The 13,712-nt window shown below is 45.2% G+C and overlaps 1 protein-coding gene across 2 annotated transcripts in view; it reads left to right on the top strand.

Moving 5' to 3' along the window:
* The window catches only part of TBC1D22B (TBC1 domain family member 22B), a 72,220-nt gene that overhangs the window by 15,628 nt on the left and 42,880 nt on the right, over nucleotides 1-13,712 (top strand). The window contains exons 2-5 of one of the 2 annotated variants that reach the window (XM_025862385.2): nucleotides 177-233; nucleotides 9,340-9,647; nucleotides 11,826-12,005; nucleotides 12,545-12,615. In XM_025862385.2, the coding sequence (XP_025718170.1) occupies nucleotides 177-233; nucleotides 9,340-9,647; nucleotides 11,826-12,005; nucleotides 12,545-12,615 (616 nt within the window). Of the gene's footprint in view, nucleotides 1-176; nucleotides 234-1,452; nucleotides 4,347-9,339; nucleotides 9,648-11,825; nucleotides 12,006-12,544; nucleotides 12,616-13,712 lie in introns of those variants that run through there. The other variant, XM_025862384.2, reaches the window with a different exon arrangement.

Genomic DNA, 13,712 nt, shown 5'->3' with positions numbered 1-13,712 from the left:
AAATAAAATCTTAAAAAAAAAAATAAAGAGCAGGTTGCTATCCTTTGGTGTGGATATAGTTGTTCTTGGAAGTAACCTGTTTCTCAAAGTCTCTTCCGATTTTGTGATGCAGATGGTACTTACCCAACATGTTTAGCTTCCTGACAACTTGCTGCTTTCTTTTTTCTTGCTTTTAGCATCCAGCCTGTGTATGGAGCACAACACCCTCCTCTGGACCCTCGACTCACCAAAAAGTAAGTCAAGATATTTTTCCATTTATGCATGTACTTCTTTTAATGAACCTTCCCCTACTTTGTTGAAATGACAGTTTCTACTTTGATCTTTTCTAGCTTCTTCCCTGCTCTGTTTTGGATCAGAAGATAAGCAATCTTCTTGCCTCTAAACAGTCTATTACTAAGTGGGAAATTAACTCACATCAGAGATTTTGGTTTTCCTACATCAGAAGCTGGTTTATGCAGGGTTTGGTGTTGGACTGTGTTGTGGTGGAAGGATCTTTATTGATTAAATATGGTCCCCAAATTGGACGATTGCTGACCTTCTAGTTTCTGGGGTTCATTGCTTCTGAACATATATAGGTCTGCTACCTTTTCCTTACTTATGTTTTATGAGAATGAGGGCAAATAGAATATAACTGTACGTCTCGCATTCTTCAGGTCCTCTTTTTCTCTGACACCCTTAAAGAAACCCAGCCATACAGTAGAGTTAAAAGCTCCCTGGAGGTTATTTCTCTAGTAAAATTCTAATAAATTATTTTCAAACACAGTAGAAACGCTGGTTAAATCCAAGATGTGTGGGTGTGTTTTCATGCCCCCAATTATCACTTTATCACTCCTTTCTCTCATAGGCCATCATTCAGCCACAGTGAATTTAAATGAGGAGATGGGTCCTCTTCTCAGATTTTCTAAGAACTTTGGGTTCTGTCTCTGGGTTTGCTAATCTTAGAGACTTATTTCTAGGAAAGCTGTAGTTTGTAGTGAAAGCTGAATGATCTAAGAGGTACGGGAGGCCTAGGTTTTCACCCTTCTGGGGGCCTGTGTAATAATAACTACCCTTCCTCCCTTCACAGTCAAGGAGGGAGTAAAGATAATGTATATTAAAATATTTTGAATACCTACAAAAATGCTCTGTCAGATGTATATTATCAGTATTTTAATATTTAAAAAAGCAGGGCCAGGAGCCCCAGTAGGTTAAGCGTCTGCCTTAGGCTCAGGTCGTGATCCCAGGGTCCTGGGATTGAGTCCCACTTCGGGCTCCCTGCTCAGTGGGAAGCTTGCTTTTCCCTCTCCCTCTGTCTGCCGCCCTGCCTACTTGTGCTCTCTATCTCTCTGTCAAATACATAAATAAAATCCTTAAAAAAAAAAGAAGTAACTTAGCTGAATATGTGGTGAACTTTCTGTAATTCTATCAACTCATTTTTTTTTTAAAAGATTTTATTTAAGAGAGAGAACATGAGTGGTAGGGGGAAGGGGCAGAGGGAGAGGCTGAGCAGGGAGCCCGATGTGGGACTCCATCCGCGGACCCTGGTATCATGACCTGAGCCGAAGGCAGACCCTTAACGACTGAGCCACCCGGTTGCCCCCCAAACTCATTATTTTTGCAATTTGGCCAGTATGTGGAAGGTATGGTCTTCTGAATGACTGTGGAAGCGTGACTGCTGTTCTTTTCTGTAATGCACAGGTTTTATATCAGAAACCACTATAGAGTATAAGCTCTTTGACGGCAGGGACTTTGTTTTATTCACCACTGTGCCCTTAGTACCTGGAACAGCATGTGGCACCTAGCAGGCACTGAGTAAACATTTATGGAATGAAAGAGTGAAATCATTGCATTTACTTAGTCAGTGGGCTTTACTTCAGTGCTTCTTAGTTCGTACTTTGCTCTTCTTTGGGGCGGGAGGGGAGCATGTTTTCTGTGACATTCCCATTAAGTAAATGCATTCTATTCCTTGGTTTTACCAATAAGAGACTATCTGGTCTGTTGGCCAGAGTAGCAGGCACTACTCAACAGTCTTCCCTGCCCCTGCTGCTTCTTGCTCAAGAACCATAATTTTATTCAGCTATTGAGCCAGTGAAATATACTTAGAGCAGGTATCCGTATTAGTTTAAGCCTTTTATAATAATTTCTTGGTAATCTCAGTGACTGGCCTACTGTGGGCTTATCTCATTGGTTCTGGCCAGTGAGATGTAAAAGTCTCCTGAAGGAAGGTACTGGGAAAGATTTTCTGGTTCGACCAGAGAGATCATTTTGTGAAGAGAGCCTCTTTTTGTCTCCACTCAAGTTTCCTGCTTTTGAATGTGGTGGTGGGAAAATGAGATGCTGGAAGCTTTAGCAGCTACCTTGTAACATGAGGGAAAGGCCAAGAGACCTACAGAGACACCTGCCCAAGTGCCTTGACATCATGGTCTTGACAATTTAAGCATTGTAGTTGAGTATTCTGTTCCTTGTAGCCAGTTCTGTTCATGTTCAGGATTTGTTGATTGGTACTAGGTCCATTCCAGTGTATTTTATAATGGTCTTTGATAAAAACAGAGCTAACCTAGAAATCAGTCCATCCACCCACACATAAGGCAGCAGAATGTGCTGTCTTGTTTTATGTTCGTGTCAGGGTCACCACACCTTGTCTGCATCCGTTACTGAGTGAGTTTTCCCTGATTCTCTATTAAGGACAGGTCTTGAGGAATATTGCCATACCCCAGACTACAAAGACACATTTTATCCACTTTTGTTTTCCCACCTATTAGTTATATAAAACCACGAATGTTCTCTCTGATCATTCAGCAGAGTTGCAATCATACTTTCAATAGAAGTAATCACTTAGCTCTGTGATTTGGGAGGAATATAATTGTCACTGAATAAATTGCTTCCCCTTTACATGCACATGGAGGTCTGTTATTAGTACTCTGCAACATGGAACAGCATCTAGGTCTGCACGGACCATTTTACAATTCCAGATTGTTACTATAAAACATTTATTGCCCTTATTTTAGTACCTTTGTTGGGACATTTTTATTACTTTCTCCGCTACATGATTATCGTTCCACTTCAGGCTGCCATTAATTACTGCGTGGTTAATCCCCATCACAGCAGAAGCCTTTACGCTGGGTCTTCAATCATCTAAACTGCATGAGCAGAGTACACGGTTCCCTGTCTGGATATAGTGACTTCAATTTGCCAAATTATTACCATTAATGATAATATTGCCTGCAATAATTTTTACAGCTCAGATAAAACTAGTCTTACTGCAGAGTGGCCCCATTGGCCACTGGATGGTATGACAGTCTTCTAAATTTATTATTTTCTGAGTTGATACTAAAATATGATAGGTCCTAGTTCCAGGTTACAAAGCTAGTTCACAGGAAGCCACCCTGGTTATTGCGATGACTGGGTTTATTTGAACGTTACTGAATACCCCCACTTGCTTCCTGCCCCTCACCAGTGTCAGACGTTATTTTTCTAAATAAATTCGTGTCCTGTTTCTATTAAGTGAGCAGCCTTATCAGCAAAACAGTGTCGTATCCATCAAATTACAGAGTGATCAATCCTTTGTTTCCTAACCAGCAGAACCTGCAACCGCTCTTGTTCAAAATATCCTTTGGGGTTTGTGTTCCCATTTAACAAGTTACCATTCACCAAACAACTAAGTTTCTCTCAGATGTGCCGTTTATTTTTTATTACATATTGTGCACTTCTTGAGTCTCTTTTTCTTCACCACTTTCTAGCTCCATGGTCTAGGGCAAATTACCAGACCTCTCTGAGCCTTAGTTCCTTCATCCATAAAACAGAAATAATAAGACTCATGTCAGAGTTGTTGTGAGGATTAAATGAGGTCTTTGTGAAACTGCCTTTTATTTTTAATTAATTTTTTTAAGATTTTATCTTTATGTAATGTCTGTACCCAACACGGGGCTTAGGCTTATGTCCCCAAGATCAGGAGTTGCATACTCCACTGACTGAGCCAGCCAGGCGCCCTCAAAAGTGCTTTTTTAAATGATAATTTGGCATTCAGTAGCAAGGAGGTGTGATGAAGGTCTCTGTGAGAGGCCAGCCGGGTTGGAAGTTTGATATAGATCTGTTTAAACAATCTTGGCTAAACTTCGAGCCACACTGTATTAGGATGCCTTGAGTTGGTTATTAATTAGTTGGGACCATGTTAAAATGAGGCAGCATATAATCCAGAGGTACCCCCAGCTAGGATTACCTGGATTGGTTTTTTGACTGTGACTGCTGATGTCAAAAGGGAAGAGAGAGACTTCTCCAATGACTGTATTCCTGGATGTGGCTTCTTCCCATTCTGGCCACCAGCATACACAGCCTGTTCCGTGTAGAAAAGAAGTGATTGCTACAAGGTGAGAACATTGGGGCTCCCAGCTGTGCACAGTTGGGAAATTAAAGCTGTCGTTACGTGCTCGGTTCACTTGGCAACAACTCTACCCAGGCCACGGATCTTACTAGATCTCTTTTTCTAGGTAGATTAGTTAAAAAGAGTGTATGCAGGCTCTCAGGTCAGGTAGACCTAGATTTGAACCCAGACTTTGCTGCCTGCTCATAACCTCAGTAAACCTCAATTTCCTTATCTGCAAATGGAAATAATAATAATAATAATGATAATAGTACCTCATAGCCTTATGAATGAGCATTAATCAGAAAATGGGTATATACAGCAGCACAGAACCTGGCACCCAGTAAATAGCCAAGCCATGTTAACTTTTGGGTATGTGTACATTTATATTATCTCCTCTGGAGAGAACAGAATGAATAGACATGGAAACGCTTCAGCTTTAAATCTTTCCCCCATTGTTACTGGTCTGTAGATTTTACTGCTTTCTCTCAGCGGCAACCCAGGTACCTTTTCACTCTCACATGCCTCTTTGGTTCTCTGAGTGGTTCTCACCAACCTTCTGTCTTCAGACTCCTACCCCTTTAGGGGTATGCACCCCCTCCTCCATGAAGGCCTCTTTCCTAAGAACAGAGCTTTTTTAACTGGTTGGTTGAGTTTTGGGCTTTGTGGAATAGGTATCCCTAAAATGATTTCTAGCAGCCTCAAAATGGTCTGCTTTGACTCTCTCTTTTCCTGTTGCAGGGAATGACATTCTTTCCTCCCTTCTTTGCTCTTAGTGTGTTGGAATATGTCCTTCCAATTTCTATTTGCAAAAGTCTTCATCTGAGGAAATTCCAATTCTTAATCTTAATAGTTGACTTATACTGAATCTTCATCTGCTTCAAAAAATATAATGAAATACTTAAAATGCATAAAAAGGTGAAAGAAAAATATAACAAACCCTCATGTACCCACCACTCAGATGATTTGCCTCCTTCATTTATATAGAAAGCTCAGCGTCAGTTAGAGCCTGATGCTCAGCATGGCCCATCTCTTGGTGTCGTGTTTTAATCCACTCCAGGGTGTGCATGTGCTTCAGCCAGTGTTAATTCAGCATCCAGCCAGTTCTTTCACCAGAATTAAAATTCAGCTCCTTGATTTGATGGCTTATTTTAAAAATCCTCAAAATACCAAGAGAGTATTTAGGATGGGCACCTGGCTGGCTCAGTCAGTAGAGCATGCAACCCTTGATCTCAGGGTCTTGAGTTCAAGCCCCACGTTGGGCGTGGAGCCTACTTAAAAGGGGGGAGGGGCATGGGGTGGCTCAGTCGGTTAGGCATCTGACTCTTGATTTTGGCTCAGGTCGTGATCTTGGGGTTGTGAGATCAAGCCCTGTGGACGGGCTCCACATTCAGCAGGGAGTCTGCTTGAGTTCTCTCCACCCCTCTCCCAACCCCTACCCCCCCGCAACAGGCACATATGCATGCTCTCTCTCTCTCAAAAAAAAATAATTATAAATAAACAAATAAAAATAAAAGAGTATTTAGGAAACATCAACCAGAAAAAAACAGTAGTGAACCTTGGTATCCAAAGCACTCCATATCACCCTGTTGGGTTCATCATGTGCAATCTTGAGGTAAACATTGCCTTCAAAGAGGAAAACAACAATAACCATGGACTCCAATGCAGTATTTTATTGATGACAGATCTTACACATCTGCCTATTTGTTCTTTTTTTTTTAAAGATTTATTCATTTTATTTTTTTAAAAGATTTTATTTATTTATTTGACACAGAGAGAGAGAGAGCGCACAAGCAGGCAGAGCAGCAGGCAGAGGGAGAAGCAGGTTCCCTGTGGAGCAGGGAGCCCACTGTGGGGCTCGATCCCAGGACCCTGAGATCATGACCTGAGCCGAAGGCAGACGATTAACCGACTGAGCCACCTGGGCGCCCCCTGCCCATTTGTTCTTGACAGTGGACCCCCTGAGGTGTGTACTGCAGGCAGTGGGTCCTACATCCCCCTCGACAAAGGAGAAGCAGGCATGGTGACGAGTCCAGAACATGCAGCCTCACCAGGTCCGTGGAGGAGTAATTTGCCTCTTCTGGCTCATGGATGGATTTTTGACAGCAGATATTCACAATGTGTTGCCCCAGTTTTATTTTCTTTGATTTGAGCTCTTGTTCATTTCTGATTGTTCGTTCAGAAGTTTATAAGTACTCTTACTTTGGGGATTGCTGAAAGCAACAACCTTATCCACTGATTAATAAAAATAATATGCTCACTGTAGAAAACATGAATAATTCAGAGACCTGTAAAAATGAAATCAAATATCACCTATAATTCCACAGCCTAGTGATAAGCACTGTTAACATTTTGATGTATTTTCTTTCTGGTCTTTTCTATGCATATACTTTTTTTTTAATACAGAGATTATAAAAATATATTTTTTGGTTCCAGTTTTCACCTTATTGAGATCATTTGCTAGTGTTATTAAATAGCCTGTAAGATGTGCTTTTCATTGGCATTATAACATTTCTTCTGGTGGCTGAACTGTAATTTATTTCATCATTTCCAATTTCTAGATGTTTATGTTGTTTTCAGTTTTTAAACAAAATAAGTAACACCATGATAAACTGCCTTAGAGCATCTTTGACCCTCTGGTTTTTCTGTTAGGGTCAGAGATTATGGTATGTATGTTGCCAGATGGTTTTCCAGAGGGCTGTACAGTATTACATCCCCTCCCCCCCACAGTATCAGATGGAGGTCCCACTGCATCTTGGTCAACACTGAGAACACCCTTTAGATCTTTGCTAACTGAGCAGGTGGGAAATGGTATTTTGTTTCCAACACATTTGAACTGCTACATCTTGTAATCTAGTTTTCTCTCATCACACATTGTGTGATGTCTTTTCTTCCTTTACTCTGTATGAGACCAGTGTTTGAAAGTAATGCCTCAGAAAATCTTACTCCTTTTCTGATGCTAATAGTAGGGACTTCTGATGAGCTGTATGAGTTGTCAGACTGTATTCTTCAATGTTAATAACCATTATCTCTCAGAATAAGCATTGGACTCCTCTAGGGAGATGAGATGGATTATTAGACAGCCTACCTCTGCCCAAGAGGAAGAGACAGCTCCTGGAAATGGGGGAACTTCCGCTCTTCTGGCAGAGCCTTGTTTCCCTGCTAGAGTCACTGTATGTTGCTGGAGGAAACAGGCATTTAGTGATGTCTTTACTCCAGTGCATTCCAGTCCCCAGGTGTAAATTTATACGAGGTTTGGGGTTCGAGGGATGTTAGATGAGACTGAGTTAGAAATGTCCCAACCAGCATCCAACTCTTGGTTTTAGGTCATGATCTCAGGGTCATGAGATAGAGCCCCAAGTTAGGCTCTGGGTCAGCATGGAGTCTGCTTAAGATTCTCTCTCCCTCTGCCTCTCCCCTGACGTGTACGTGTGCATGCACATGCACGCTCTCTCTCTTTCTCTGTTTCTAAATAAATAAATCTTTTTTTTTAAAAAAAAGGACTGTCCCAACTACATAGTCCTCTGGATCCAGAATAAGGGCCTATAGACGTTAATGGGGAGACAAAGAGGAAAAAGGTCAGGAAAGTGGGAATGGTCTGCATGACTCTTAGAACTAGGCTCTCTTTCATCAGTGAATTAATCTGGTATTTCCCAAATTTTAGTCATGTACCATCTTTTACAGTTTTTTGCCACACTCTGTACTGTTATTTACCAGATGCATTTTAAAAAATGAACTTTTTAAAAAACTCAATTAGATTTATATTTTATTTTTTTTTAAGGATTTTATTTTTAAGTAATTGCTACACCCAGTGTGGGGCTCAAACTCACAACCCTGAGATCAAGAGTCGCATGCCCCACCAACTGAACCAGCCAGTTGCCCCAGATTTATATTTTAAAGTAAACCTGTCACTTCTATAAATTAAAAGTAGAAAGCCGATTATCATTTGCCAAAAATGGAAAGTAACTTTAAAAAATAAACACAGCGAGAAACAAAACAATCTTTTTTTTTTTAGATTTATTTATTTGTCAGCACCAGCAGGGGGAGCAGCAGGTGGAGGGAGAGGGAGAAGCAGGCTCCCCGCTGAGCAGGGAGCCCGATGCAGGACTTGATCTCAGGACTCCGGGATCATGACCTGAGCTGAAGGCAGTCACTTAACCAACTGAGCCACCCAAGCGCCCCCAAAGCAATCTTATTAATAAAATTCTAAGCCAGCCGATGTTGCTTGTGAATGTGTTGATCCTGAGGCTGCCCTCTCTTTGTTAAAAAATAGTCTTAAAGACTGAGTAGCACCAAATGAGATCGTCTCCTCTCGGCTAGCAGAAGGGCTTTAACAGAATGGAAAAGGAACAGCTCGTTCATTCTGGAACTCAGTGTTTAATGCTGCATATGGACTACCTAAAATTATCTCTGGTTCTGCCAGTGCTTTATGTTCTACTCTAAGGAATAGGTTATGTTGCCGTAAGAGATTAATTCTGGAATCTTAGTGGATTGACACAACAAAGGTTTCTTCCTTGCTCATGCTACATGTCCAAAGTGGAGTTGAGTGGGAGAGGGGGGCAGGCCCTGCTCCACGCAGCCACTCTGTTTCCCAGGTGAGGGAGGTGCCACCCTCTGGCTCCCCGGCAGTTACCAAGGTAGAAGAAAGCTTATAGAGAGAACTCACACCTTTCTTGTCTGCTTTGGCTTGGCACTGATTAGCCTCACTTCTCTCCTCAGCCCATTGGCTGGAACTAGTCATCTGGCCTCACCTAAGTACAAGGGGGCTGGGAAATAGGAGCACGTGGGATATTTGGGAGCATTGCGATCTTTACTACATCTGTCTCTGTAGCATAGTGCTGGTCCGTATGCGTCTGGATGAGGAACGGATATGAATGTTTTTTTTGTTTGAAAAAGTAAAGACTGTGTATGAGGTAATTTGTCATACGGTTAATATAAGAAAGTGAACGTGGTCAGACGTATCAGATCATTCCTTGGTAACGATGTCTCCTTTATTAAAGTTTCATCAAAGAACGGTCCAAAGTCAACGCAGTTCCTTTGAAGAATAAGAAGGCCTCCAGTTTCCATGAGTTTGCCCGGAATACCAGTGATGCTTGGGACATTGGTGATGATGAGGAAGAGGACTTTTCCTCCCCTCCTTTCCAAACTCTAAACTCAAAAGTTGCTCTGGCAACCGCAGCCCAAGTCCTAGAAAACCACAGCAAGCTGAGGGTGAAACCAGAACGCTCCCAGTCAACAACATCCGATGTTCCTGCCAGCTACAAGGTCATAAAGTCCAGCAGTGACGCTCAGCTGTCCAGAAATTCCAGTAAGTCCATCCTGTTCCCCTCTATAGCCTCAGCCTTTTCAGCAGAGTGCATTCTAAATACACAGTTTTTCTTTAGGGCATCACTCAGATCTTTCACTGGATGATAAAACGTGAAAGCGCAAGCCTGTCGTACAACATCAGTGACCTGATGGATCATAGGCTGTACTTACTCCTCCCACCTTGAGGGCTCCCTGGGGCTTCAGTTCCTGACGCCCAGCGTTGTCTGCCATTCTCTTCTTCCTTTCCCATACTTTTGCAGTTTGGTCGCTTCACTTTGCTTTAGACTTGGTCAGGTTTAAGAATATTGACTGGCGTATGTAAAGCTGGTGGTGGCTGAATTCCACAAACGTTTGGTGCTGTTGGCTGGCCACCTCAGCCCTGGGGAGCACCCACAAGCATCGGGCTGGCTTTTTCCTGCTTCCGAGGGATGGAGCAACGTGGGCCTGCAAGCCCTGTGTCACAGCTCCCTGCCCATGAGGTGGGAGGGGCGGGAGGGGACACCCCTCCTGTTTCTTTTTTTCAGCAACTGGTCAAGGTGATGGTGGCTTTATCCTGTATTTGGGGACCGTCAGTGTATTCTTTTAAGCATCCATGGCTGTATGTAATGTTGCTCTAAGGGGTTTTATGGAAGCCAGTTATTCTGAGCTGGAGAGGGAAGTGTCATCATTCCAGTGAAAGTTAGAACAGCTGACTGGGAAAGGGTGAAAAGGAAGCGGAGGAACGGCAGAGCCCTGGAGTGTGTCCCGACTTTCGTTCTAAGGGAACAACTTCTCCAGTTTCAGAATAAGCACATGGTCGTGAAATTAGGCCCTAATGCCTTTAAAATTATTCCACGGCCACTTTCCATCACGGACTCAGGGCCATGCCCACGTGGGCATTCGCTGTTGGTAGACAGAGCGGCTATAGCTGTAGGCTCTTGGAAGTGTCTGTGTACTGTGACTGAGGGTCTCCAAGGGTCCCATTGTGAGGGAGGTCCCCGCCACAGCCTCTAATGAAGGTGCTGCACTTGTGCAGCCAGGACTGTCCAGAACATTCCCTTTATGAGGTTCCCTCCTGTGAGCGTCATCCGTTAATCTGGGCTATCAGAGGTGCACATTGCTCTCTAGGCCCCACGTGGCACGAGGTACCCCAGCCGAATACCCTGTGGCAGGCAGCATTTCCGTCAGCCCTCTAGTTGTGCAGGTTGCGGAGTGTTCATCATTTAATTCTTGTCGTGACTACTGCTTTTTAAGGCCCAGACAGTTGAAGAATATGAAACAGTCATGGAACGACAGTCAGAATTTAAAACTGAGTTTTCTTTGTGGTAGTAAAATAAATAAGGGTTTTTGGAGGCAGACAGACTTAAGGTGGCATCTCAGGTCTCACTAGCAAATCACCGTTAACCTCTCTGAGCTGCAGTACCAAATCTCTACCGTATGTTGTAAGAATCAAATGAGAGATCCTAGGTAAATGTGACCCGCCTGATGTCTTAGACATAGTAAGAGCTCAATAAATGTCAGTCCATCACCACTCCTCTCTCCTGCCTACCATCTAGGTTAGAAATGTCTAGAACCAGATGTATGGTTCTGCTTGAGTCTGTATTCCTGTTATTTCAGTCATATCCCAGCAGGATTAAAAGCTGGTTCCTCTTGGTGGGAAATGTGGGAGCACAGAGGAACTTTAGCCTCCCGAAACAGGATTGTGCCGTGGCTCTTGATCCTCTCAGCCCTTGGGGCTGCCATGTGGGGCCTGGGGTCTCAGGTCAGCAGCCACCTGTTTTTATCGCACACGCTCTCCTGTGTTGTCATTGCGCACATGCTCTGTGATGTGGAGAGGGAAGGCAAACACTGCCTTAGGCTGTGCTGCCCCCAAACTCAGTATTAGGCATGAAGGAACGTTCTAAGTTGGGGTAGAGTGGAAACATTTGGTTTCCCTCCGGAGTGGCCAAAAAAGTGCTCAGAGTTGCTATGGCATCCGGAGTCTCTGTGAGCACGGAAGGCGCCTTGGTAGGATGTGATCACAAGGCAGCCCTTCCTCTGGGCACATGCGTGGGGCGCAGCTGGCTTTGCATTACCGGCCACCCCTCAGCGGGCACCTTCAGGCGGCGCGCCTGCAGCGGGGCCAGTGCTGAACAGCCAGCGTGGTGCTCCTCCGAGGCCGTGCTCCACACGCCGCCCGGTCTCCTTTTCACTCTCGCAGGTGATACATGCCTGAGGAACCCGCTCCACAAACAGCAGTCACTCCCTCTCCGACCCATCATCCCCCTGGTTGCCCGCATCTCGGACCAGAATGCGTCTGGGGCGCCCCCGATGACCGTCCGGGAGAAAACCCGCCTAGAAAAATTCCGTCAGCTTCTCTCCAGCCACAACACTGACTTAGGTGAGTCCCCGTGAGCCCCCTGGGCAAGGTAGGAGCTCTTGGTGACCGGAATTCTCACAGAGAGACCTGGAAGCTATTGCTCTTTATTCTTCCTTGTTTTACTTTTCCAGCATCACCTGATCTGATGCCCATTGCAGTGACATGCCGGTATTAAGTCAGAAGTACGTTACTAGAAATTAGGGACCAAATTAGGTGGGACTGGATTCTGTGGCCCGTAGACCATAGTGCAGCTATTCTGGCTTTGGTCTCCCCTACCTCGAGGCAGTTCTGACTGAAACCCACCCTCACGGGTCTGCCTTTTCCCCTCTAAGTCTGCTCTCCGAGCTGACTGCATCACCACCGCCGAGCCGCGTCTTGGCCACCCTGCTGCTCGGGGCTGCTGTTCGGGGCTCCTTCCCTGTGCTTGTCGGTAGCCGCTGCTCGTGCTGGTGCTGGTGGTCTTTCTTGAACGGTGGGAGGAACCAGGCAGTGCCGGCTGAGGTTCGTCTTAGGGCCTTGGTGGGAAGGGCTAATCCAACGCAGCTGTTATCTGTTTGCAGATGAACTGAGGAAGTGTAGCTGGCCAGGAGTTCCCAGGGAGGTTCGACCTGTAACCTGGAGACTCCTGTCGGTGAGTTCTGCCCACTGTGTAGAGAAGCGTGAGCCTCACACAGCCCTTCTTACCTGATGAGGTTCGTCTGGACACGTTCATCTTACTGCATAGACTTCTCCAGTCCCACTGGGTACGGCACATCTGTGGGACTGTCCTCTTTTTTTCTGTGCATGAAGAAACACGCTCTTGCAAGCTTACACACATATAGAAGAGCACTGCTTTTCCCTGTGGTCACAATCTCACATTCTCAACAGCAGGGAGAAAGAGTGTAGTGAGCTGGGGATCCCGGCACTTGTTTGGACCAGCTCCCACATTCCCTGGACTTGCCTCCTCTTCCAGTAGGAATAACCAGAGTGGGGGAGAGCCACTCTGCGGCCGTGAAGGGCTGAGAAATGGGCCTCCCTCAGAAGCCTGCACTGGTCCTACTTTCCCAAAGGACAGAGCACTGGGCCAGCCCCTGGGATAGGGACACTAGGATTTCCTGAGCCGTCACATTCATTCATCCATCTAGTCAGGAATGATTAAGGGCCCGCTGTTTGCTGGGCACAGATAGGTGGCCATGAATAAAGCACAGTCCCCGCTCTCCAGGCACTGGCCGTGGGATGTAGTACATAAATGTTTGTGAGAGGAAGGGCCTGGTCTCCTGAATGCTCCCCGCCCCCCAGTCCCACAACCGTGTTATCAGTGCCTGGGCCACTTCCAGGAAGGGCAGGTGCAGTGAAGAGTAGATTTGGTGAGAACGGAAGGGGAGCAGGAGATGCAAGAATGGAGAGTGGGATCTAGAGCAGGGGCGAGGAGGGAAGTTGGCCTGGAGTTTGGCCAGGCAGCAGGCCCCTGCCAGGAGTTCTGTGTCTGTGCATTGTCGCTGCTATGTCCCAGATTACATTCAGCTTCCTAAGCTGGGAATTCTGACTGTTACCGCGGAAAAGATTATGTGACTGGGCCCGGACGTACACAGCCCGCCGCTGAGATGCGTCATCGAGGTGGCCATATTGCTGGGATTCTTGGACGTATTACCTTGCACACATGCAGCCCTCAGAGGCCTCAACTTGGGTCCCATTCCCTCCCGTTGACCTACATGCATTGTTCTGCCAAGCCAACTCCCGGAGCTCTGG

The sequence above is a fragment of the Callorhinus ursinus genome, unplaced genomic scaffold (assembly GCF_003265705.2).
Source record: "Callorhinus ursinus isolate GAN/ISIS: 27379988/994484 unplaced genomic scaffold, GSC_fseal_2.0 scaffold59, whole genome shotgun sequence".
Classification (NCBI taxonomy): domain Eukaryota; kingdom Metazoa; phylum Chordata; class Mammalia; order Carnivora; family Otariidae; genus Callorhinus; species Callorhinus ursinus.
This window is presented reverse-complemented; position numbering and strand designations above follow the sequence as displayed.